At 47.6% G+C, this 27,261-nt stretch overlaps 1 protein-coding gene across 1 annotated transcript in view; it reads left to right on the plus strand.

Annotated features, from left to right (window-relative positions):
• The first annotated feature begins 3,954 nt into the window (after positions 1-3,954).
• The window catches only part of LOC122153118 (olfactory receptor 14A16-like), a 524,294-nt gene continuing 500,987 nt past the window's right edge, over positions 3,955-27,261 (plus strand). The window contains exon 1 of the mRNA XM_042789220.1: positions 3,955-3,987. Coding sequence (XP_042645154.1) covers positions 3,957-3,987 — 31 coding nt within the window. The 5' untranslated portion in view covers positions 3,955-3,956. The remainder of the gene's footprint in view (positions 3,988-27,261) is intronic.

Genomic DNA, 27,261 nt, shown 5'->3' on the forward strand with positions numbered 1-27,261 from the left:
TGATGATGTGTTCTTCAAAGAAATAGCATTATTCTTTCCCTCCTACTTCAGTATCCAACCATCTTGTGCAACCCAGAGACTTGGTTTCAATAAGGAGCTCTATGTGTATTTAAGCAGAATAAATGAACACAAAACTTTTTGCCTTAGATCCATCCTGATCGGGGCAGGATTGAATGGGGAATGAAAACACCTTTCTGGCTGCACCAGCTCAGGGCAGGCCTCTCTCTCAGTGTGGCAGCAGAAGCTGCCTGAGAACCTCCAGGGCCAGGGATCTTGTGCAGGTTACGGGAGAGGGGATGGCATGGAGGGGCTGCAGAGCCCTCAGGATGTGCTGGAGAGGAGAGCATGGGACACCGGGTGCCACTGGAATCCTTCTCCTTGTGCCACTGAAGCTTCCCATCTCCGGGGCTAACCCCTCTCTGCCCCCAAGGAGCTGCTCTGCCTTTCAGAGGGGCTGAGGCTGTGGTGGGAGTATCAGGAACCTGCCTTGGGACTAATCCAGACTGGGCTTTTCTGGGGAATGAGGTGGAGGAGGTCAGGGGAGGGGGAAATCTTGGAGAAGTTGGGCTTGAGTGGAAAGTAGCAGGAAGAGAAAAAGAACAGAGTATAAGTCATACTGCATGACCACTCGGGGTGAGGACACACCAGGGATTTGTGGTGCAGAGCCAGGGCTTGTGGAAGGGTTGAAGGCATGCAGGTGCAGGAGAGAAGAGGCTGCTCTGTGCCTTTTTTTAGAATGAACAGACCAGGAAAGTGACCCAGGGCATTAATCTCCCCCCAGCATCTCTCACATGCCATTTCCAGCACTGGCTGCTCACCCAAGCTTATGGGTGAGTCTTTCTGTGAGACCATCTCCATCCTCCTGCTGGTCTCAGGGCCTGTATGGGGGGACCTGGCCAGCCCCTGCCCGGCCTCTCTCCTGGCCCAGACCCCGGCAGACCCTGGAGCAGGGCTGTCTGTAAAGACCAGCATGGGACACAGCTGGGTCTGGGCAGGGGTCAGATGCTGGGGGAGCCTCCAAACCATCATGGACTTGGGAGAAGAGGCAATGAAAACTGTATTGGGGATTGATACAGCAAACCTTTCAACTATCACTAAACCAAATGAAGGAGGTGATTGGGAAAATCCAGCATAGATTGCTCAAGTAGCAAATCATGTCAATATAACATCATCATCTTCTTCAACAAAATAACATCTTCTGTTGCCATGGGGAGATCAGTGGATGTTGTTGTCCTGGACTTCAGCAAAGCATTCAACACTGTTTCCTACATCCTTCTCCTGGACAAAGTGTCAAGACAGAGATTGAAGGGTTGGTGTGTGAGATGGGTAGGAAACTGGCTCAGAGGCTGCACTCAGAGGGTGGTGATCAATGCTTTTACTTAGGCTGGAAGCCTGTAGCACATTGGATCCCCCAGGAATTGGTACTGGGTCCCATGCTGTTCAACATCTTCATAAATGATCTGGATGTTGGGATTGAAAACACCCTCAGCAAGTTTGCTAATGACGTTAAGCTGGGTGGTGAGGTGGACATGCCAGAAGGGAGAGTCATCTTACAGAGAGACCTGCACAGGCTGGACAAAGGGCCAGCAAGAACAATATGAACCACGAGACAAAGACAAGTCAAAAGTCCTGCACCTGAGTCAGAGCAACCAAAGAGCCCAGTAGAGGCCAGGCAGGTGTGTGGTTGGGGAGCAGCCCTGCTGAGAGGGACCTGGGGGTTCCTGGTGGACAGCAAGCTGAAGAGGCTCCGGCAGTGCCCCGCTGCAGCAACAACAGCAAATAGGCTCCTGGGCTGCATCCACAGGGGCGTTACGAGCAGACACAGGGACATGATCATCCCACTCTGCTCAGGCTTTGTCAGGCTACAGCTGGAGTGCTGTGTCCAGTTCTGGTCCCCACAATGGAAGAAATCCACAGGCAGACTGGAGACAGTCCAAAGGGCTAAGGACAGTCATTCACTGGAAGGAGCTCCCCAAGGGATGTGGTGGAGTCCCCACCACTGCAGGTTTTCAAGAATCAATTGGACAGGGTGCTAGGTAGTCTCATGTAGGCTCCCTTTCTCAGAAAAGTTGCACCTTTCCAAGCTCGGCTGCTCTATGATACAATGATTCTATGAATATCTCTTTGGTCAGTTGGGGTCAGCTGTCCCTGGCTGTGTCACCCCTCTACCCCCCACTTCTTGTCCACCTGCAGCTATTCACAGGAAGGAAAAAGATGTGAGAAAACACAGTGATGCTGTGCATGCATTGCTCCTCGATAACCACAACAATGCTTGTGTTTTCAATGCTGGTTTAGGCTCCAATGCAAAAACAAGCCACCATAAGGGCTGTGACAATGAAGTTACCCCCATCCCAGCCAGTCCCCAGCACACTTGAACCAAAATTGATACAACAATGTACCGATGGTCTGGCGAGTGATGAGTGGTGGGTAAATCACTCCCCTCACTCTTCTGGCAGGGCTCCTCTTTAAACACTCCAGGACACTGCTGGCTGCCTTTGCAACCAGGTCACGCTGGATTGGGCTGATCGCTGCTGGATCATGTTTTGCTTTCTATACCTGAGCACAGCCACAGACTTGTCTACAGAGCTGCTCCTCAACCAGGCAGACACCTTCTGCCATCACTATAGGGTGTCACTCTCTCCCAGGGGCTAGACCTGGACATTTTCCTTCTTTTGTCTTGTGAAGTTCCTGACAGGACCGTCCTCTCATATGCCAGGTTTCATTGAAATGGCATCCCTAGGGCACAGGAATGGTCCTCTCAATTTTGGTGTCATTTGACAAACACTGTCAGAATTGCCTCCTCTGGGTCATGGATAGAGTTGTTAAATTGCCCAGATCCCAGGAGAGTTCCCTGTGCTGCCCCACAATGCCCCAGTATCTCCCACTGGCCTCCAGGTAGGGTATGACCCCTTCACCACAGCTCTCTGAGCCTGAGCCTCCCAACTGGTGTTTCACCTCCCTGTCTGTCGACCCACCCAGACTGTAATGGCCTAACGTGGGTACGAGAATATTGAGGGAGATCATGGCCAGTGTCTTGCTGCATTGGAGGTACCTGACATCCACTGTTCTTATGTCACACACAAAACCAGTTACTTCATCCTGCAGGCAATCAGGTTAGCGGGGCTATGATTTACCCTTGGACAGTCCCTGCCGACTGCATTTGGACATTTTCTTCTCTTTTAGGTGCCCAGGAACGTCACCCAAGAGGACTCTAACTGACGGCACACTCCTCACCAAAGAGAGCTTGTACAGCCTGTGGTTCCCTGGGTGGCCCTTGTGGGATCTTTCAAAGTTGGCTGCAACATTGGCTTGTCCTCTCCCACAAGAAGCCTCTACCAATCCCATGACCTCTTAACAGGCATATGCCAAAGAAATATCCATATTCCAGTCTAACTTCATTGCCACTATCCTGCCTGGTTTATCCATGTACTGAATTTCTCTAATCTTTCATGAATTTGCACCTGTCCAGGGATACAATTGAACATTTCTCATGTCACCTTTTCAGATGCAGACCCCTGAGGCAAAGGACCTTTTCCATTATTCTCCAGATTTCTCCTTCCCTTTATTCTTTGTTCCTTCAGATAACTCTCACCTATGCTGTTGTTTGAACTAGAGGGAGTAAAATCTTTCAAACAGCCTCTGTTTTTCCTAGTCAAGACCTTTAATTTTGTTTATACTATCTTTGTGTACTAGTACATTAAAGTATTTCTCCTGACATTAGACCTTGCAGAATGGCAACCTCATTGCAATATCTTGTACTTAGCATATGCTTGTGAAGTGTTTTTACTGTTGATGAAGCTTTATCATACTTTAGATTTCTTTGTTTCCAAGGAACTAAAACCCTTCTGTGCCTGTGGGCAGCCAGTTCTCTAAGGACAGCAGTGGGAGCTGGTGCAAAGGACCTGTAACATCCAGCTGCAGAGATCAGTGGAGAAGGACTGATGTAAGGAGAAGTGATGCAAGTCCCAGGGGCCAATGTGAGAAATGGTGAGACTGGGCAATGAGGAGCCAGGTTGTCCATCTATGTTGGACCCCAAGGGACTGTCCAGACCTCCCAGAGGAGACACTGTGCATCAATATCAGAGACAGAATGTTGTTATCACCTCTTCTCTAAACTGAAATTAATATAAAATGCTCTTTATAATGAAGAATCATTTTTATTAGATATATTTGGAAATGTTCCTCCTTAACTACATGCCAAAATTATTCAATTAGCTGTACGAAGTCTTGAAGACTTCAGAAAATAACAGGAAAATGCATGGCTTGTTAGGACATTCTGTATTTTAATGAGCCCCATGGTGTGTTTGGCCCTGAGTCCATGAGCCTCAGATACTGAGAGGAGACTGAGCAAAATACTCAAGAAGTCAAAGTCAGAAGAAAACCCAAAGTACCTTGAAGCATTGATTGGCCCCACTGAGGGCCATTACTGACAAAGCCTCCCATGGACTCGTTAGAGCAGATAATTGGAGGCTGTGGTTGCAGGTAGGCAAAGGCACTGTGCAGGTGGCTGTAAAGCTGCAAAAACCCCTTGTTTTGTTTTGTGAAGCAGAAAGGCCAAGCCCTGACCCCAGGCCCTGTGAAGGCAGGTCCTGTCCCTCACGTGTGGGTCAGGGCTCTTCCTGGGGGCAGTGGGGTGTGAGGGTGAGCAATGTCACATGTAGGGAAACTGCACAACACCCCCAGCTTCCCCAAGAAGGGAGAGAGACAAAACAAATTTCAGAACCTGAAAATAAGATTTTATCCTGATAGGCTCTCAGTCAACAGAGGCGAACTGCCATAGTTAAGAGGGACAAAGAGCTTGTTCTTGTGTGGCCTTTTCAGCCCTTCCAGAGCCCTTGGCACCACTACTGCAGGCTTCCTTCTACTGTCCTCCCTTATGCACCTTTTTCCCTTCAGGCTTTTGACATCCATCTTGCTTTCCCACCGAGCTGTCACCCCAGCATTTCTGTACCTTCACTGACATCTCTCCACCCTCGCTGGCTGCTCCTTGAAAAACAGTGCTGTGGGCTTTTTGAGAGTCCTTCTGGGCACCTTCTATGCCACAATGCAACCCTTGTAGTGAGATTTCCTTCCCTCACATCTAGACTGAATTTTCCAAGTTGCACTTTGTGGAGCTTTCCTTCTCTTCCCACTACCAAGAAAAGCTCCATCATCTCTGAAACCACCCTTTAAGCAGTTGCAGGCTACTGCTACAGTGCCCTGAGCCGCCACTTCACTAGGCTGAAAAAGCCCAAGTCCCTCAGCCTACCCTCAGAGGAAGGTGAGGACTGGATCTCAGAAGAAGGGTGTGACCGCGAACAGCAGGACTGTCATGGTGTCACTGCAAGAGAGTGTCGTGGTTTGGGCCTGGTCAGCAGCCAACCACCGCAGCTAATCACCCTCCCTTCCCCCTCCCCACCTGGGAATGGGGGAGGGGATTAGAGGGGTGAAGGGAGACTCGCAGGCTGAGATAAGAACAGTTTCATAACAGCAATAAAACGAGAACAATGACAATGATAGGGGGAAAACAAAAAGAAATATATAAACAGGCAATGTACAGCGTAATTGCTCACCACCCGCCAACCAATATCCAGCCCGTTCCCGGCCAGCGACCCCGAGATACCAAGATCCCACAATTGCAATCCCGGACGCGAGAGAGCTCCTTCCCAACCACCCCTCCTCTATATAGTGAGCATGACCTTCCATGATATGGAATATTTCACTGACCAGTTCGGGTCTAGGTGCTCTGGCCGTGCTCCCTCCCTGCTCCCTGTGCCCTTGCGCACGGGCAGGACATGGGAGTCAGAGAGTCCTTGAAGTCTCGGCAGCAGCTGAAAACATCAGTGTGCTATCAGCATTCTTCCCATACCAAACCCAAAGCTAAATCCAAAACACAGCACTCATCTAGTCCCTGAAAAGGAATATTAACTCTATATCAGCCCAAACCAAGACAGAGAGCTCCAGTGAAATCACAGAAGAGGTGGCCCACTCTACTGGGGCCACAGCACTGTATCTGGGACAGGAATGAGATGATGACCGTAGATGACATCAATACCCCTAGCCAGGGTGCAGCTGCCTTCTCAGCACAGACCTGCCAGTTTGGGAATCTTGCAGAGAGAAGTGGGTGGCACACAGCCCGGTACTGACCTTAGGATGTGGCCACCAGCGGGAAACACTCAGCACCTGCAAAAGGTGCCAAAACCAGCACTGACACTGCTGTGAGCAGAGGTGGTACCTACGAGGAAGAACTTTTGTTTCTTGTTAGTTGCTTCAATCAATTGTAAAGGAAGTTGGAAGAGGTGAAAGATGAAGGTATGTGTGCCTCTGAGTGCATTCACACTCCCTAGATGTGCTCTGTGCCTTCTGAAAGGTGATAAATGCCTTCTTCTGAAGGGCAGTGTCATCTGCTTGCAGAACCCCTTCTGAGTGCGCAGGTGAGATGATCCCCAGGGAGCTCCTTTCATTCTGTGCATTTGAAGGCAGGGGCCAGACAGCCAAGGAAGGGTGATGGAGCAGAGAGACACAATGCAAATTTGGACTTCTGACCTAATCCTTCTGTGTCCCTCTGAAGACAGATAAACAGCCTCTCTGAGCTGGGGTGAGAGGACCATGCTGGAAATGGTGGTTGCTATGTGCTGGTCTGTGGTGATTGCCCTGGGGCAGCTTCCCCGGGGTGCCCAGCGCACATGGGCACAGCCCAGCCCCTGCTCTGCTGGGCCTTCAGGTCTCTCACAGGAGCCTGAATGTGTGAGGACACTGCTGTGTGCCCCCACCCTGCACATTCACACATTTCCAGTCTTCACTGGTGGTTTCTCTTCTGGGCAATTTCCTGGGTATGCTCTTGAGAGCAACTCTGGAAGAAGACCTAAACCTTCCTGCATTGCCCTGAGAAGATCCCCTTGTCTGATGGAAACACTGTCCTGAAGGCCAGCTCTGTCACAGAAGTGCCCACTGCCTGTCCCTGCCTGTGGTCACAGAACTGCCACATCGTGGGACTGTGACCACGGCACAGAAGCACTCAGATCATAGGCCAATAAAAGGGCTCAGGAGCAGAAAGGGGAAGTTTAAAACCAGCAGCTTAGGAAAGATCAAGTGCATTTGCTTCCTGGAAGCACTGCTCTGCCAAGATGTTTTTCCCCTCCACCTCTGCACACAAGCACTGTCCCAGTAGATCCAGAGAACAGCTTGGAGGAAGGATCTCAGAGAAATATATCTGCTGCAGTATCCTTTATTTTGTTTAAACACAAAGAGAGCATAGGTCCTCATTTACAAAGTCTCTCAGTCACACAAATCTTGATAGATTGCCAAATTATAAAGCGACAAATAATCACACTTCTTTGTAGAGAATATTATGTAAAGTAAAACAAACAAACAAAAAAAATCAACTCCCAAAACCCCAACAGAACCTACATACTGTGCCCTCCTTTGTAATGAGTTACATTTCAAGTTATTCACAAAATACAGTAATTTATTGTTTCTGAAATTCATCCTGTTACCAGTTTCCTCAGGGCATCTTGATCTCCTGGTTCCTCATGCTGTAGATGAGGGGTTCACTGCTGGAGGCACCACCGAGTACAGAAATGACACCACCAGGTCCAGGGATGGGGAGGAGATGGAGGGGGGCTTCAGGTAGGCAAAAAATGAAGTGCTGATAAAGAGGGAGAGCACGGCCAGGTGAGGGAGGCACGTGGAAAAGGCTTTGTGCCGTCCCTGCTCAGAGGGGATCCTCAGCACGGCCCTGAAGATCTGCACATAGGAAGAAAGAATGAAAACAAAACACCCAAAAGCTAAACAGACACTAAGCACAAGAATCACAACTTCCCTGAGGTAGGAATCCTGAGCAGGAGAGCTTGAGGATCTGGGGGATTTCACAGAAGAACTGGTCCACAGCATTGCCTTGGCAGAGTGGTAGGGAAAATGTGTTGGCAGTGTGCAGGAGAGAATTGAGCAGCCCAGTGCCCCAGGCAGCTGCTGCCATGTGGACACAAGCTCTGCTGCCCAGGAGGGTCCCGTAGTGCAGGGGTTGGCAGATGGCAACGTAGCGGTCATAGGCCATGATGGTGAGAAGAGAAAACTCTGCTGTAGCAAAGAAAAGAAAAAAAACACCTGTGCAGCACATCCTGAGTAGGAAATGTCCCTGGTGTCCCAGAGGGCATTGGCCATGGCTTTGGGGAGAGTGGTGGAGATGGAGCCCAGGTCGAAGGAGGGAGAGGTTGAGGAGGAAGAAGTACATGGGGGTGTGGAGGTGGTGGTCGCAGGCGATGGCGGTGATGATGAGGCCGTTTCCCAGGAGGGCAGCCAGGTAGATGCCCAGGAAGAGCCAGAAGTGCAGGAGCTGCAGCTCCCGTCTGTCTGCAAATGCCAGGAGGAGGAACTCGGTGATGGAGCTACTGTTGAAAAATTGCTTCCACTGGTCATTGGGCACTGTCCATGGAGGAAAAGACATTGAAATGTTAGTGTAGACTTGTCTGAGATAAAACCTACTTCATATCTCTCAGTGACTGCCTCTCCCTTTTAATGAAGTCCTCTGGCTCTGCTGTGAGCTCTGGAGGAGTCAGATCTGCCAGACAGCCATAGATAAATCGGAACATGTGTGATCACAGATTAAATCCACTCATGTTCAGCATTTTTGCTCCCAATTCACCTTACTGCAAGTCATAGCTGTGGGGATATTGGATTTTTTAAACCGTTTTTGATGCACCACTACACATGAGGAGTGGTTTTAAGGCAGAAATTTATGGCATTTCTGCTGAACTCCTACTGAAACATTGTATGTTTTGAGTGACCAAGGGGCTGTCCTGAAATTCAGAGTGAGGAGAGTTGCTCTGTCCATCAGCCCTGGTCTCATCTGCCCTTTGCTGACACCATTTTGAGCTGGATGATGGAAACAGGGCACTGCTGGAACTAGAGGAATCCAGTTTCCAAGCACAGCTCTCCAAAGCCCTCAGCCCCTCTCATCACACCTGAGGAGGATCTCAGCTCTCCCCTCCCAGCCAGGGACACAGAGGGCTCATTGCAGCTGCCTGTGTGCAGACACCCAGCAGCATTTCCATGGCCTTAGCACTGAGGTGTTTCCTCCCTGGGGCTGCTGGATAACACAGAGATGTCCTGGGAAAGCTGTGCCCACCTGGAGAGAAACCTGCAGCCCAGCACGAACCCCTCAGAGCAAGAGTTGAATGTCCTAAAATGGAGGTGTCCTGAAGAGAGAATTGGGTCCTTTGTTTTACCCACAGATTATGAGGAGACTTTACTCCCATGGACACATCTGCACAGCAGGACCCACAGGGTTGGGCTCTGAACTGCAGCTTAACCCCACCACCCCCCATCCCAGCAAGTCCAGGGATGACAGTAAGGGGAGCAGATACAGGAGGAGGAAAATGAAGAAATACCACACTGCTCGTGTTCTTGGAGACAGAAAGGGACAGGCAGTTGGGTATTGGGTAGTTTCTCCTCTTCAAGGGTGAGGCCGCTGGGAAGGTGCCCCATGACCTTGAGGGCAGAGGCTGTGTTGGACAGGGGGTTGCTCCATGGAAGGCATCTGCACTGCAGGGAATGGCAGGGAGGTGCCCGAATCCCCCCTCCCACAGCGTTCCTGGCAGCAACTCCCTCTCCCTTCATGTCCATATCTCTGGTTCCTGCAGCTGTCCCTGCCTGGAGCCGCTTCTCTGTCCCCTTATCTCCTCCCTGTCAGTGCTGCCAGCCCCCATCCCACCCGCCCTGTGCTCAGCTCTGCCCTGCGGACCCCTCCTGGCAGCAGGACACTGCCCAGGGGCAGCAGTCTAGGTGCAGGGGCTCAGGAGCGACTGAGAATCCTAAAGACAACTGAGATCTGAGTTATTCCACTAGAGTGGAGAAAAAAATCTAGCAATGCCCACCCAGCCAACCAAAAAACAAATCTCAAAGAAAAGGTCTTTGCATTTCAAGTAAAAGCAGCCTTGATATCCTTCTTCAGAAAGAACGTCTGCAAAAGTCCTCAGAGTGATCTGGAGCTGTGAGCATCCCTGATCCACGCAGCAGCAGCCTCTGGAGAGCAGAAGGAGCCTGCCCTGGCGGGGGTCTCTCCTTCCCCCCACAGCTTCTCCCCACAGCGCCGTGGGGAGCTCCCCGGGCAGGCTGAGTGCTGACCCTGGCAGGCGGCAGAGTCCCTGCCCCAGCACACAGCCCCCTGGGGTGCAGGGACCCTGCTGGGAAGGACAGCCCTGGGCACCCCTGCCTGCACACCCGGCTGCACACCCCTGCAGCCGGCCCCGCCAGAAGGCAGCCCTCATGCCCTGGCCCTCGCAGGGGGCACCAGGGAAGCCCTGCTCAGGAGCACCTCCTCCTCCTCCTCCTCCTCCTCCTCCTCTAGGCAGGAGGCAGATTCCTGGCGGCTCTGCCGCCTTCCCCAGATCCCTCCCCGAGCTGCAGCTGCATTGCCCTGCACCCCCAGACTTACTGTGGCCAGGGCCCTGGCGCTTTCTCCTCCTCGGAGCTCTCAGCAGCCTCCCAGCCCAGGCTGCCTTGAAGCTGTGTGTGCCTCGCTGCTCTGCCCTGGGTGCCTGCAGGCAGTGCCCCCAGCCCTGCTGCGCTTTGCAGAGGAGCTGCTCCTGGGCAGAGCTGTCTCTCTGCAGTGCTGCCCACTTGCCAGGAGCTCCCTCCGGCCCAGGAGCCCGGCCCAGCTCAGCACCACAGCAACAGCCCAAGGCACTTTAATGACCCCTCAGGAGGGGTTGGAGACAAGTCCATCAACCTCAGGCACTGAGAGGTAGGTGATGAAACCTCTCAGTGAGTCAGTATCAGATACAAACTCCAAAGTTTCCTGCACTGTTAATGGCTCCCACTGAGGCTGCTATTGAGAAAAGCTCCCCAGGGGCTGGTTAGAGCAGAAAACCGGAGAAAATTATGACCGGTAGACAAATGCCATTTACAGGAAGAGATTCTGTGTGAACATGGATGTGTTATGTTAAGAGAAAGGACAAACTGGTCACCTCCAGCCCCTGGGATGGGAGATCCTGTCCCTCTCACATTGCTCAGGACTCTTCCTCGGGTAGTATTCTATGGGGATGAGCAATGCCAAGAGCATGACTACTGTACAATACCTCCCAATCTCCCAGGTTGGGAAGGGCTGGCAATGAGACTCGACTGCTGCACGGATCAGGTGGGATGTCAGCAGAGAGGAGGTGTCTGAAGAAGGCCTCATCTACTTCCTCTTCCTGATCAGGAGATCTGTAGCAGACATCCACCCACCGCAGTGGTGCCCATGATGTTCTCCCCTCTCCTGTTGACCCCTCAGCTCCCAGATGACTCATTGTCCATCCCCAGGCAGAGCTAAATGCGTTCCTGCAGCTCCCTCCCAAAGGGCTGCTTCCCCTCTGGGTCCAGACCCACAGCTTTATCAGTACCAGACCCCCAAGAAGCCACAGTTCCTCCAGGAGGGGTATTGGCAGTGCCCTGCAACTCCTCGTACTGTTCTCTTGTGAGAGACGCCCCAGTCAAGATGAACCAGCTGCATGCAAGCATTAAAAGCAATACAGTGAGGTGCAAGCCATGCAGGCGGGTTTGGAGCGCATTGAGAACATCTGCCTGATAAGGGTGACTGAGAAACCTGTGAGGTGAAGTGCCCTGTGGGACTTCATCTTTACAAAGAAGAGCTGGCCAGGGATGTAACAGTCAGGGATGAGAAGGTAAAGTTGAGGCTCCTGGAAAAAGGGAACCCTTAGATTTTTCCTCTTGTTTCCTCTCCTGTTTTGCTTTTTAATTCTTATTTTTCCCTCTGACAGCGAGAATGTTTTATCAAAGTGGTTTTCAGCAACGAAGCTGTCACTGACTGAGGAGGAATCTGTTTATAATTTTTCTGTTCTACCTGGCAAAGGTCAACCGTGGATGGAAAGACAGTCTTAAAAAACAGAACACTTTTAAACACAGCATGTTTTTCTTTTCTCTGTTGGGCTTTGGTTTTCCTTGAAAACCAAACCCTTTCCAGGGAATAAAACTTCCCTCTTCTCTAACTCTCCTGCTTGCCTTTACTTCCCACACACCTCTGCGTTTGTCACCATCTTCATGCCGCCTTCTCCCTGTTTCTGACCTAATCAAAAAGCTAAAGCCACTTCGCTGACGTGTTTTCCCTTTCACTACAATACATTTTTGATCAGCCTAAAATACATGTTTAAATAAACTACAGTAAAAACAAGTGAGAAATCCCTATTTTTTCTGCATTGACTGTGAAGTGACTCTTGGGGAAAGAGCTCAAATACAGGATCTTACATACAGTTTACAGTGGATTCCTACTCTAGCCCCCATACTAAGTTTGCTCTTAGTGCATAAAATGATGCCTTCTTGCGCTAGGCTAATTCTCCTCTTGTTTCTTTTGTTCTCCTTTCAATCTCTGTATGAATGTCTTATCCTTCTACACTCTTTTGCTCTGTCTCATCTTCTTTTAACCTCCTGAATCTGTTTCCCACAGTGACCATCTGCCCTCACTCATTGCAGCTCGGATGCTGAGATGTTGAACCATGCAACCGTCACAGAGTTCCTTCTCTTTGGCTACTCCTCCCTCTACCATCAGGAACACCTAATGGCAATTACTCTCCTGGCTTTGTGCCTGGTGATCTTAGAGGGAAACTTGCTGATTGTTCCCCTCGTCCTTGCTGAAAGAGACCTCTACGGGCCCAGGTACCTTTTCCTCTGTAACCTCTCCTGTCTGAAGATCTTCATCACGACATCCGTCATATCCAAAGCCAGAGGAAACTTGCTGATGGGCAGCAAAGCCACTTCCTACTGAAACAGAAAAGGCCCAAACAATCGGCCTCAAACCAAAGTTGACTTCTGAGTGAATTCCCTGACCAGCAATCAGCATCTTATCAGCAGAATGAAGCAATCAGCATCTTATCAGCAGACTGAAGCAACCAACATCTTATCAGCATGAAAATGCAACCCTGGCAACAATCCCTGGGAACTATAAGTAAACAATAGGAAGTAACTATAAATCCCAAATGTAGAGAAAAACAGAAATTCCTCAGACATGCCCGGATCCTGGCCAGATCCGGACATGCCTGAGTGAGGCACGTCAATCTACCAGATATCTCCTGTGCGTTTTGTATAGACTTGTTTGTTAAACTGTATAAAAGCCGGGCCCTCTCACAGCACAGACGCAGACCTCCCCTACGAGCGGACGCCCTGCGTGGGACTTCCCAGCTGCCGGGAAAGGCTCTGCGACCCTTCGCTGTGACGGGGCTCCCCAGCTGATGCACGGGTCGGGGTGATGGTAAAGTAGGAGGGCAATTGGTGATGTATCTTTCTTAATCACTATAGCTAGCTTTATGTCGTAATGACTAGGTGCATTACCTTGCTTATTCTTTCTGCTGCTTTAAACTAAAGTAAAATGGGCCTATTTCTTTAGCTTGGTGTCTGTGTCCTTTGTGTTAACCCCGTCAATTGGCAAAACAAATTTGGCATCACGGACAGGATAAGAACAAAATGTCATTTTTTTAATCTAAACGTAATGAATCAGCTCCATCTGAAATTCCTGGGTGGGAAGACCTTCCCTATAGTTCACTGGCACTTGAGTGGGCTAAGGTCGGAGGATCATGTGAACAGTGGGAAAGTCGGCTAAAAGAAGCTGAACCACTGGACGTATTAAAATATATCCAAAAATTATCTATCGAAAAAGGAAAAGAAATTGTGTGTTCAGGAAGACGGGGATGGGTTTTGTTAACAGCATATCAGAAACAGCACCGACAGAAAGAAAAACTGCTGTTAGAGCGCTCCCACATGGAGCGACAGATGTGTGATTTGTAGAATCAAATTGTAATGGTACAGTGTCAAAACAAGGTGCTTGCCGGTAAGTTGGATCCTTATCAGACTGTAGCTGAAAGAGCTGCAGTAAGGGTTGCACAATATAAGAAAAGAAGGGGATGAGTAAATCATAGGAACGTGCATGCTGTGATTGCAGAAGCAGGGGTACAGTGGGATCCTGACAGATGGGATGGAGATATTTGGGATTCTACGGGTTCTGATGAGGCTGGTTCCTCAGATGTACCTGTGGATGTAAAACCAGTGTGGAGATGGAAAATAGAATTGGATACTAATGGGCAACAAGTAAGGAAGGATGTGATTGAAGATTCTATTCAGCATGAAATAAATGATATAATTGAAAGATTTAAGCAGAGACTGGGGGAACCCCTGCTCTCTTGGATGGTGCCTTTGCATGATCAGGGAGCAGCAGGGGTAACCCTAGATCCAGGGGATTCTAGGAAGTTTTTAGTTTTGAGTTCTGACTCCTTTGTGCAAGAAGCATTCTGAAATAATGCTCAGGATACAAATTTGTTAACCTTGGCCGCCCGGGGATGTAATAATAAATACCCCACGGAGAATGATTGGCCAGGTGGGGAACTTCCCTGGTGTACTTTGCGAGATTGTATACAGCGGGTGGAGGAGGAAGGGATGAAATTGGCAATCTTTATAGGAGACCCTGACAGGATGGTGCAAGCTGCCTGGTCAGTCACTCATATGAATCGATTGTTTAAAACTGCCCCGCCAGCATATAAAAATGTAACAATGACTCTCTTAATTAATGAGACAGGAAATCCCATTGATGAGATAATTGAAAAAACACAGCAGCTAGGTGATCTTGGAGAATGGGGCCCCCGAGGAAGTGCAGGAAACCGAGATACTCGGGACAGCCCTAAAGGAAGTGAGAACAGAGTTTCTCGGAAGGAAATATTTACAGCTTTATTGAAGGATGGCCCATCTCGTGAAAAGATTGATGGTGTTCCAACTAACAAGCTGTGGTGAATATACAAACAGAGGGCTGAATAAGGAGATTCAAAGTTAGTCCCTTCAAAATGTCTATTCCGATTATGTATTCAGGAATGGGGACAATCATGACTGAATACAGTCATTTTGGGAGGCTTCCTATTTTCATTTCAATTTCAGTTTGTACAGCTTTACTTTGTTTCCCTCCCAGACCTGTAATAGTTACAGATTGTCCTTTAAATTTCTTTGGATTCCCATATATCAAGGAGGCCTCCGCTCCTGTGTCAATTAAGGCTTTTACTGTTTGTGAGGACTGGTTTTTCCAAAATACTTGGAGCTCCGCATGGGGCCGTCGGTCCTTCCGTGCCCATTGCACTGGAGCTTGGCCATAATTTCATTCCTGTTTACTACGCTGGACAATTTCCCTAGTCTCCTTCCATGGGTATAAATCAGAATACGGCTCCCAATCCCCCCTTTCCCCCGGAACAACTGATCTGCCCGCGGAGGGCCCACCGTGTGCAGATGGGAAGTCCTGTTGAAGCTCAGGAGGAGGTGCTGTAGGCTGAGTTACCCCTGGATTCTTAGTTTCAGAACTCCACTCTCCTGCTAGGCTAAACTGTCCACCCAACCCTTCCAAAATGGGGGTTTGGAGGGGATCAGGGATCAGCCAAAATATAATTGGGGGTGGTTGGCAGGAAACACTGTAGCACCCCACAAATGGGGGCTTGTGGTTCAAAAAACACAAAACCCCCCTCAAATTATTTGGGGGGCAGTGTCAGGGGACCCTGTGGCCCCTCCCAAAATGAGGATTCAGGGGTCTCAGGGCCCCCCAGATTGCTCATCCATGTCAAAGAGCTTCCTCTCCTCTGCCACTGTGGGATCATTTTTGGAGGACAACGGCCACATTGGACAGGAGCAAGACTTTGGCTACATCACAAAAGGGACGTGAAAAGAGGAAGGAGAACTGAGAGAGCTCTACAGCTGGTGAATGATGAGAACATCTTGACCTTCATCAGCCAGAAGCCTTGGGAGTAATAAACAGGAATGTAGAAAAACAAGATAAGGATGCTGAGCTTTTTCTGAAGAAAACATGCCAGTCTATGTTTGATGGGAAACCTCTGGTCATTTCTTAAACAGTGGAAAGTTTTCTACCTTGCACTAAAAGTGTATAGAACATTGTGTTTGTGCTTGTAAGATTAATTAACCAATAGGCTTTAGGATACCAGTAACTAACTTGTAACCAATGAATTGTCTGGTGTATAATGGACAGAGGGTAGTGACCAATCAAACGTTAGTCTTGGGCCTGTGAACAGTGTGTGAGGAATGCATGTAACCAATCCAGCCTTCTGTTTATGTGTGATCAGTTGCTAGGCAGACATATAAGCGCACATGTATCAGCAATAAACGATTTTGATTTCTGACTGTTATAGAGTTGCCGGAGTCTGTGATTCTCCTCATGCCACCATGCCTGGGAGGTGGGGTCATGAGTGACATCATAAGGCAGGGGAGCCACCCCCTCAGGGATGTCATAACCCACCAGTGACATCACAACCCAGGGTTGGGGAATCCCCATCAGAACTAAGTGAGACTCTGATACTACAATTCCATTGTGGATCCCCACCTCAACCCCATGAGCTCCCCTGTGATGTCATAAGACCACTCCCACCACACAGGGGTCCACTATGATGTCACAACACTGGTAGGGAGCCCCAAGAGCTTGCTATGACATCACAATCCTGATGCAGAACACCAAAGGTCCTTTATGATGTCACAGCCCTGGTGGGGAACCCCAAGGGTCCTCTATGATGTCACAATTGTGGTTGGAAACACCAGAGGGTCCTCTGTGACATCACAAACATGGTAGGGGAACCCCAAAGGTACACTATGATATCAGAACTCCGGTGAGCAAACCCAATGAGTTTTCTGTGACATCACAACCATCAGAGAAAACCCCACCCCACGTGGCTGCCTGATGACATCACAACCCAGCAGGGCACCCCCACCCTACGTGGGTTTCCTGTGATGCCAGCACCCTGGTGGGGACAGCACCACACCCCACGTGGTCCTCAGTGATGTCACAGCCCCACAGGGAACCCCCATCTCACAGAGTTGCCCGTGATGTCACTGACCAGGCAGGGACCCCCCCACTCCAGTGATGTCACAAACCAACCGAGAACCACTCCCACCTTGAAGGATTCGCTATGTGAGAAGTAACGGTAGAATTTTGCTTTCGCTAACAATAATGAAATAATTACTTTTATTGAGTTAGGCTAAAACTGTCATTAAATTAGTGTTGCTAAAAATTATAACAGCTGAGCACGCCTTTTTTGATCACAGGTCAGGCATAGGGTTGGGCATTGTGGGGAGTTGGGCAAGCAGGAGGATGGGGGGGGTGTCTGTGGTTAGGTATCATGTAAAGAGGAATGGAAGCCAGCAGAAAAGGGTTAAGCGAAGAACTCCTGATGAAGTGGAACCTGGACTTCACACCCTCCACCAACCCCCCCCACCCAGAGGACCACCGAGACCAACTGGAAATGCCAAAGAAAAGGCGCGGGAAGGAAAGCAAGTGGAGTTGTTGCTTGGCTTGGTTGTGTTGCATTGTTCTTTGTTTGATTTCATGTTTAAACCGAAAGGCTACATATAATATTCTGGATGCCTCCCCCACTCAGCAGCTGCCTGTTTTGTGATAAGAAGTACTGAAGCAGTGGAAAAGTACAGAGAGAGAGAGACAGCCTCGGAGAAACCAAGGAAAAGGAACTGTGTGGGTGCAAAAAGGAGGACTGGAACTATAAAAAGAAGCCCCTGCTGGGGCAGGTTGCACCATTGCGCCCAGCGCTGTATTCTTTGCTCCACTGACTCTGTCCCCAATAAAACATATTTTGAAATATACGTGGGCTTGTTTCTCACAACTGGGGGCTCATATGGGATACAGATTTCATCACCCCCAGCCTCTCTCACTGGCCACTTCCAGCACTGGCTGCTCACCCAGGTTTATGGGTGAGCGTTGCTGCTAAACCATCTCCATCCTCCTGCTGGTCTCAGTGCCTGTATGGGGGGACCAGCCAGCCCTGCCCAGCCTCTCTCCTGGTGCAGACCCTGGCAGACCGCAGAGAAGGGCGGTCTGTGAATCCCCACATGGGACACAGCTGGGGTATGGAAAGGGTTGGATAATGGGGAAGTCTGCAAAATGTGCCTTATGAGGTTATGTCCTGCCAGGGCTATGGGGGGGACGATGAACTGATTGCTCTCACTGGCAACGTAATGGGAGGAACTTCAGAAACACCTGAATACACCAACAAGCCCATGACTCTTTCATTCCCTCTTCAAAAATATAGACTTATACATCCATTTCTAAAACACATTTCCTATTTATATTTTGAATGGAGAAATTGTTTCCAAGACATATTTCTATTAAGACATTTAATGTCTCCATTGCATCTAAACAGAGCTGAGAGCAATGGAGGTTGAAGAGGTTAGATAGAGCCCACTAGTGTTTCCTTGCTATCAAGCAAAGAAAGCATTTGTAACATTTCCCTCATATGTCCCCTGGGTTTCAGCTGGCCAAATCTGTATGGGGTGGACAATGGCACAACATCACAGCCCTCCAAGTGCCAGACCCCAACATATACACAGAGGCCCAGGGCACAGCCAACGAAAAGGAAATGTCCTTCCTATCTGATAACCTGATAAACTTCTCCAGTGTGTGACTGCCTTGGTAGAGCAGTAGAAATTGTCCACCTGGACTTTAGGGAGGCTTTTGACACTGTCTCCCAAAGAATCCTCATCGATGAGCTGGTGAAGCAGAGGCTGGAGAAGCAGACAGTGAGGTGGCTGAAACCTGGCTGAACCGCCGAGCCCAGAGAATGGTGGTCAGTGGCATCAGGTCTCGATGGAGGCTGGTCACCAGTGGGGCACTACAAGGGTCAATACTGGGTCCAGTCCTGTCCCTCCAAACGTCAACTTTACTGTAATTTGATGGTCCTGTGACATCCTTTCTGGGAAATCAGTGCTGCCGGGCACCTCTCTGAAGTGCCAGTGCACTGATGTGCGGGGCGTGAAGAAGGAGGAATTAGACGTCTGTGTGTGGTTCCAGTGGGCTACAGGCTCATGTGGAGAGCAGCGTGGGTGTGAGATAGCACACAGCAGGAGCGCGGGCAGGGACGGACAGGCCTGTAAGGCAAGGAGGGGCAGTTGCCCTTTACGACAGAGCGAGTGACGGGAATGGCTGGAGCTCTGCCTTGGGACAAGTGATGGGCCTCTGCGAGCTTATGGGTCAGGGTGATCAAGCAGAGCAACACTGTCCCGAGTGACCACCAGCACAGAGAGAACCCAGGTCATGGACTAAAAGAACTCAGTGGACATTCTGTGGACGTTTCACAGGGGTGGTCCATGGACTATGGGGTTGATATCTGCGTACAAATCAAAGGAGGGGAAGGAGGATGATGGTTAATGAGGATGGACGGGATAGTGTGAGACCTGAGCATGCTAGAAATAGTACGGAATGTGGGCTGGAGGTTGTCCAGGGTTTTGCTGGGATGTAGGTAATATAGATTAGATATAGTCCCCAGGTTGGAAGTCTTGTACGGGATTCCACACCACCACCCTCCAGACTCTAACTAAAGTTTTTCCAAAGGAAAGCCAGTAATTATACACTTGTTTTCTTGTTACATGCATATTTGGATTGGGTTTCAGCGTCTCTTATGGTTTTCCATAAAGTAATTCATAGGGGCTGGCTGACAACTCACTCCTCGGCTGTATTCTAATATGCAGTAATGCCAGTGGGAGTGCTCGAGGCCATTTCAAGTTAGCCTCTTGACTTCTTTTGCTAATTTGTCTCTTTAAAGTCTAATTAATTCTTTCTACTTTTCCACTGGATTGTGGTCTCCAGGGAGCATGCAAGACCCAGGTCATCCCTAGAGCTTTGCTCATGTCCCGAACCACAGTTCCTATAAAATGCCGATTCCTATCTGAAGATATTCCAATGAGCACCCCAAATTTTGGGGTTATTTCTTATAAAAGCCACTTAACTGTTTCTTTAGCTTGATTTGTGTGACTGGGAAGGGCTTCCGGCCATCCATAAAAAAGTGTCAATCCTAGAGATAACATACTGATAAACTTTGCATTTGGGTAATTCTGTAAAATCAATCTGCCAATAGTCACCAGGTTCTACTCCTGTTTTTGATTTACCCATTTGAACCCTTTTTTGTACCACCAGATAATTCTTTAAACATAGTTTGCAGTTTGCAGCAACTGATTTAGCCATTTCTAACATTCTTCCTGCTACTATGTGCCTCTTCAGGAATGTCACCAGGGCTTCTACACCCCAAAGGCATTCCTGATGTTTTACCTGTTAGTATTGCCCTCATAATTAATGGGGGCACAACCACCTGACCTTCAGAGATTGTCCACCATCCCTCTGGATTTTCTCTGCACTTAGGAATTGAGCTAATTTCTCATCTTCTTTTGAATATGTTGGTGGTTCCTTAGGGAGAATTACAGTTCTAGTAGGAATTACTGCCATTTGTAACCATCACTGTTTAGCTGCATTCTTAGCAGCTGGGTCTGCCAATCTATTTCCTTCTGCTACTATTGTATTTCTGGATTGATGTGCTTTACAGATGCATGACTGCTATTTGGGCCGGTTCTTGAACCGCCAGTAACAATTGTAAGATTTCCTTTTGATGCTTAATATTTGCCCCCTGGGAGGACAATAGTCCTCGTTCTTTCCATAGAGCTCCATGGACATGGACTACACCAAAAGCATATTTTGAATCTGTCCATATGTTCACTAAAGAAAGCAAGAAAGAAAGCAAGAAAGAAAGCAAGGAAAAAAAGCAAGAAAGCAAGAAAGCAAGAAAAAAAGCAAAATAGAAAGGGAGAAAGGGAGAAAGGGAGAAAGGGAGAAAGGGAGAAAGGAAGAAAGGAAGAAAGAAAGAAAGAAAGAAAGAAAGAAAGAAAGAAAGAAAGAAAGAAAGAAAGAAAGAAAGAAAGAAAGAAAGAAAGAAAGAAAGAAAGAAAGAAAGAAAGAAAGAAAGAAAGAAAGAAAGAAAGAAAGAAAGAAAGAAAGAAAGAAAGAAAGAAAGAAAGAAAGAAAGAAAGAAAGAAAGAAAGAAAGAAAGAAAGAAAGAAAGAAAGAAAGAAAGAAAGAAAGAAAGAAAGAAAGAAAGAAAGAAAGAAAGAAAGAAAGAAAGAAAGAAAGAAAGAAAGAAAGAAAGAAAGAAAGAAAGAAAGAAAGAAAGAAAGAAAGAAAGAAAGAAAGAAAAGAAAGAAAGAAAGAAAGAAAGAAAGAAAGAAAGAAAAAGAAAGAAAGAAAGAAAAAAAAAAGAAAGAAAGAAAGAAAGAAAGAAGAAAGAAAGAAGAAAGAAAGAAAGAAGAAAGAAGAAAGAAAGAAAGAAAGAAAGAAGAAAGAAGAAGAAAGAAAGAAAGAAAGAAAGAAAGGAAGAAAGAAAAAAGAAAAAAGAAAGAAAGAAGAAAGAAGAAAGAAAGAAAGAAAGAAAGAAAGAAAAAAGAAAGAAGAAAGAAAAAAGAAAAAGAAAGAAAGAAAGAAAAAAGAGAAAGCAAGAAAGAAAGAAAGAAAGAAAGAAAGAAAGAAGAAAGAAGAAAGAAAGGAAAGCAGCAAGCAAGCAAGCAAGAGAGAAAGAGAAGAAAGGGAGAAAGGGAGAAAGAAAAAGAAAGCAAGAAAGCAAGCAAGCAAGCAGCAAGCAGAAAGAAAGGAAATAAAGAAGAAAAAAAGCAAGCAAGAAAGCAAGCAAGAAAGCAAGCAAGAAAGCAAGCAAGAAAGAAAGAAAGCAAGCAAGAAAGAAAGAAAGCAAGCAAGCAAGAAAGAAAGCAAGCAAGAAAGCAAGAAAGCAAGAAAGCAAGAAAGCAAGAAAGAAGGAAAGCAAGAAAGCAAGAAAGAAGGAAAGAAAGAAGGAAAGAAAGAAGGAAAGAAAGAAGGAAAGAAAGAAGGAAAGAAAGAAGAAAGAAGAAAGAAAGAAAGAAAGAAAGAAAGAGAAAGAAAGAAAGAAAGAAAGAAAGAAAGAAAGAAAGAAAGAAAGAAAGAAAGAAAGAAAGAAAGAAAGAAAGAAAGAAAGAAAGAAAGAAAGAAGAAAGAAAGAAAGAAAGAAAGAAAGAAAGAAAGAAAGAAAGAAAGAAAGAAAGAAAGAAAGAAAGAAAGAAAGAAAGAAAGAAAGAAAGAAAGAAAGAAAGAAAGAAAGAAAGAAAGAAAGAAAGAAAGAAAGAAAGAAAGAAAGAAAGAAAGAAAGAAAGAAAGAAAGAAAGAAAGATACAGAAAGAAAAGAGAAAGAAAGAAAAGAAAGAAAGAAAGAAAGAAAGAAGAAAGAAAGAAAGAAAGAAAGAAAGAAAGAAGAAAGAAAGAAAGAAGAAAGAGAAGAAAGAAAGAAAGAAAGAAAGAAAGAAAAGAAAGAAAGAAAGAAAGAAAGTAAAGAAAGAAAGAAAGAAAGAAAGAAAGAAAGAAAGCAAGAAAGAAAGAAAAGCAAGAAAAGCAAGAAAGCAAGCAAGAAAGAAAGAAAAGCAAGAAAGCACAAGAAAGAAAAGCAAGAAAGCAAGAAAGAAAGCAAAGCAAAGAAAGAATAGAACGCAAGAGAAAGAAAGAAAGAAAGAAAGAAAGAAAGAAAGAAAGAAAGAAAGAAAGAAAGAAAGAAAGAAAGAAAGAAAGAAAGAAAGAAAGAAAGAAAGAAAGAAAGAAAGAAAGAAAGAAAGAAAGAAAGAAAGAAAGAAAGAAAGAAAGAAAGAAGAAAGAAAGAAAGAAAGAAAGAAAGAAAGAAAGAAAGAAAGAAAGAAAGAAAGAAAGAAAGAAAGAAAGAAAGAAAGAAAGAAAAAGAAAGAAAGAAAGAAAGAAAGAAAGAAAGAAAGAAAGAAAGAAAGAAAGAAAGAAAGAAAGAAAGAAAGAAAGAAGAAAGAAGAAAGAAAGAAAGAAAGAAAAGAAAGAAAGAAAGAAGAAAGAAAGAAGAAAGAAGAAGAAGAAGAAGGAAAGAAGAAGGAAGAAGAAGAAGAAAGAAGGAAGAAGAAGGAAAGAAGGAAGAGGAAGGAAAGAAGGAAAGAAGGAAAGAAGGAAAGAAGGAAAGAAAGAAAGAGAATTAACCTGACCAAGTGTAAATTAGTGCAAGGTAGCACTCTGCTTGTGTTGTAGACATGGTGGTCAATGTCAATTCAATCAGTATTTGCAATGTAAGCCATCCTCAAGTCGCCCTTCCAAAGCAGTTCACATGAAGGCTGCTCTTGTAAAAGTCTCCTTTTGTGTCCCCAGGAGCCATGGGCACTCTCCAGAGAGTGGCAGAGGCTGGATCCCCTTCTCAGGACAGACTCCTTGCCAGGGAGTCACAGGCATGGGGGTAGCTCACCTGATTTTCACTGGTAATTCACACAGCATCTCTTTTGGTGTACTTGCTATTTTTCTGTGACTACTCTGAAAAACACTGAAGAATCAGAAAAAAAAATCAAACAAACAAACAAACAAACAAAAAAAAAAAAAAAAAAAAAACAAAACCAAACCAAAACAAACAAACAAAAAAAACCCAAAACAAATAAACAAACAAACTGATAGAAATTAATCATCAAGACAGGGAGTTGGAACCAGATGATCTGCAAAGGTCCCTTCCAATCCAAACCATTCTGTGATTCTGTGATTTTATGACAAGCACCAACCTGAAGTGTCCCATAGAGGAGCTCCATGTATGTGAGCCACATTAAACAGGCCATGCCTCACTCCCCATCTTCCCTGTCAGTCACAGAATCATAGAATCATTTAGGTACGAAAACACACTTCAGTTCATCATATCCAGACATTATCACATTGCCAAGTCCACCACTAAATGTGGTCCCTCTGTGCGACATCTACATGTCTTTGAAATACTTCCAGGGATGGTGACTCAACCACTTTCCTGGGCAGCCTCTTCCAACATTTGAAAACTCTTCAAGTGAAGAAATGTTTCCTCATATCCAATCTATACTTGCCCTGAATCAACTTGAGGCCATTTCCTCCTGTCCTTCCACTTGTTACATGAGAAAAGAAACTGACCCAGACCTCACTACAACCTCCTTTCAGGTAGTTCTAGAGAGCGATAAGGTCTCTCCTGAGCCTCCTTTTCTCTAGGCTAAACGCCCCAGTTCTCACAGCTGCTCCTCATAGGACTTCAGCACCTTCAATATGCTTCTGCGGACACACAGCAGCACCTCAATGTCTTTCTTGTAATGAGGGGCCCAAAACTGATCCCACTATTCAAGGTGCAGCCTCACAGTGCTGAGTACAGAGGGATGATCACTTCCCTAATCCTGCTGGCCACAGAAATTCTAATATAAGGCAGGATGCTATTGGTTTTCTTGACCACCTGGGCACTCTGTTGTCTCATTTTAAACCAATTGTTAACCAACATCCCCAGGTCCTTTTCTGATGGGCAGCTTTTCAGCAACTCTTGCATAAACCTGTAGCCTTGCATGGGGTGGATGTGCCCAGAGTGCAGGATCTGACAATGAGCCTTCTTTAATCTCATAAAATCGGCCTTTCCCATCACTCCAGCCTGTCCAGACCCATCTGTAGAGCCTTCCTAGATTGCAGCACATCAACACTCCAGCACAACTTTGTGTTGTCTGCAAACTTACTGATGGTGGACTTGATCCCCTCATCCAGATCACTGATAAAGATATTAATGAGAGCTGGCCCCAATACTGATCCCTGGGGAACAGCACTTGTGACCGGCCACCAGCTTGATTGAACTCCATTCACCACCACTCTTTGGGCCTGGCCAGATGCCCAAGTAAGGACATTACAGTCTGGATGGCTGGTTTGATGGTGGGGTTCAGAAGTTCATGGTGAATGAAGTTTTCTCTGCAGGCAGATCAGTAACACATGGAGTACTGCAAGTGTTCACCCTGGGATCTGTCCTGGCAAACATCTTTAGCAAGGACATGGAAGAACTGAAAGAGTGCACTCTCACTAAGATTGAAGATGCCACTGAATTGTGGAAGTAAGGGTCAATATGCTGGAGTGCAGAGTTGCCATCCAGGGAGATCTAGAGAGGCTGAGATGTTGTGGACTAATCACAGTAGACTGCTTAGGCTCACACAGCCACTCACTCACTCCTCCCCAGTGGGAGGGGGGAGAAAATTGGAAGGGTGAAAGTGAGAAAACTCATGGGTTGAGGTAAAGACAGTTTAATAAATAAAACAAAGCTGTGTACAAGTGTCAAGCACAATAAAGAAATTCATTCACTACTTCTCACAGGCAGGCAGGTGTTCAGCCATCTCCAGGAAAACAGGGCTTCATCATGCACAGAGGTTATTTGGGAAGACAAGCTCTGTCACTACAAATATCTTCCCTTATGCTTTACCTGTATTTTTTATTACTGAGCACACTGTCATACAGTATGGACCATCCCTTTGGTTAGCTGAGGTCAGCTGTCCCAGTTGTGTCCCCTCCCAGCTTCTTAAACACCCCCAGCCTACTTGTTGTCAGGGTAAGTTTTCCCCATTATGATGCCAGTGAGAGCAATCAGTTCATTGTCCCCCCCGTAGATCCAGCAAGACATAACCTCATAACATACTATTTGCAGGCTCCCTCAGTATCCAACACTCTCCCAGCCCCAGCTGTGTCCCATGTGGGCATTCACAGACCTCCCTTCTCTTCAGTCTGCCAGGGTCTGCACCAGGAGAGAGGCCGGGCAGGGCTGGCTGGTCCCCCCATACAGGCACTGAGACCAGCAGGAGGATGGAGATGGTTTAGCAGCAACGCTCACCCATAAACCTGGGTGAGCAGCCAGTGCTGTAAATGACCAGCTAGATAGGCTGGGGGGTGATGAATGTCCTGGGCCACCTTTCCAGTCTGGCCATGCCACCAAGAGCACAAAGTGGCACCCTCTCTCCTCTGCCTTCATATCTTTGATCCCTGTCATGAGCCCTGGCTCCGCACCACAAATCCCCTGGTGTGAGTGCTCACCCTGCATCTTCACACAGTATAAGATGTACACTGGTGTTTTTCTCTCCAAGGCACTTTCCACAGCAGCCCAGCACCTCCCCAGCACTCCCCATGCCCACCACACTCTCCCCAGACCATCCCAGCCCAGTACAACATCCCAGTCTTGGCTGGCCCCAGGGCACTGCCCAGCGCAGGGTGCTGCAGAGCTCTGGACACTCACCCCACAGCCCCAGCCCCTCGGAAGGTCACAGCAGCTCCTGGGGCACAGAGGGCTCTCAGCCTCCCCATCAGCCCCAGGGCTGGCGCCAGCCATGCCATGAGCAGACGCAGGCCAGCGTCTCCCTCTCTCTGCTGCTCTTCTCTCCAAGAGATCCTGATTGCCCAGTGCTGGCAGCCCCGCTGTGCCCGTCCCTCTCCCCAGCACAAGACTCCTGCACTGGGGGCTCCCCAGGCAGCTCCTGCTGTGCCAGCGAGAGAAAAGCTGCCCAAACTGGTGCCTCCAGAAATAGGTCTGCTCTTGTCGCGGGATGTCACCTCAGGCACGGCCCTGAGCTGGCGGTGCTGCTCTGCAGGGCAGTGGTGGCTGAAAGCCACGGGGAGATGGTCCCAGGGAGATCCCCATGGATCAGCCATCATTTCCATTGCACTGGGCACCCCCACGTGAAGGGGCAGCACAGGCCTATTCCCTAACACATCCCCCCATGCCCTCCTGCCCTGAACCCCTGGAGAACCCCAGCACAGCAGCACGCTCAGAGGGGCAATTCCTTCAGCCTGTTCCTGACCTCAGCTTGGGAGGAAGAGACCAACCTCCAGATATCGGCACTGAAAAAATTGTTTTATTACAGATATGTGACTAGGAAGGCCAGCTGTACTGTCCTACCAGACACATGCACAAAAGCCTCTCTGTCAGAGAGGCTGGTTCATGTCTCTGAGGAAGAGGAGTGGATACAGACATTTTAGGAACAAACAAGAGTTTCACAAATAAAATGCTTACTGCACAGAAGGTTTCAGATAAGAATTAGAAATGACTTCTGAAGAGACACGGGCGGCTTATCCCTGTTGAGAGTCAGCTGAGTGAATCAGCTTCTTCAGTGCGTCCTTCATCTCCTGGTTCCTCATGCTGTAGATGAGGGGGTTCACTGCTGGAGGCACCACCGAGTACAGAACTGACACCACCAGGTCCAGAGATGGGGAGGAGATGGAGGGGGCTTCAGGTAGGCAAAGATGGCAGTGCTGATTGAAATGGGATATTAACCAAAATTGGTATTATGCTTGCACGAGATAGATATTGCTATGTTTGTATTGCTCAGCCGCTATCTCCTGTTTAGTACAAAGCCTCCCCTCCACCCCTAAGTAAGTGGGTGTCAGCAGAAGATTACCCCACAACCAGCACAAACCAGCTCTGCGGTTTAGCCCGGGTCCAGGAGGCGACAGAGACTGCGCAGGAATTCAGGATGAAAAGTTCAGCAGTGAGGAAGAGGAGATACTTCCTCCCACGACCACCACCCAGCCCTTCACGACCCCTGCCCAGGCACCAAAGGAACTCACTGCGCAGCCGCAAGGAGGAGGAGACCTAATTATAATAAGAAGGGAGGGTAGGCGGGGAGAGGTTGTGAATATGTATAAGCGTCTCATGA

Source organism: Tyto alba, unplaced genomic scaffold (assembly GCF_018691265.1).
Source record: "Tyto alba isolate M040663 unplaced genomic scaffold, T.alba_DEE_v4.0 Super-Scaffold_15, whole genome shotgun sequence".
Lineage (NCBI taxonomy): Eukaryota > Metazoa > Chordata > Aves > Strigiformes > Tytonidae > Tyto > Tyto alba.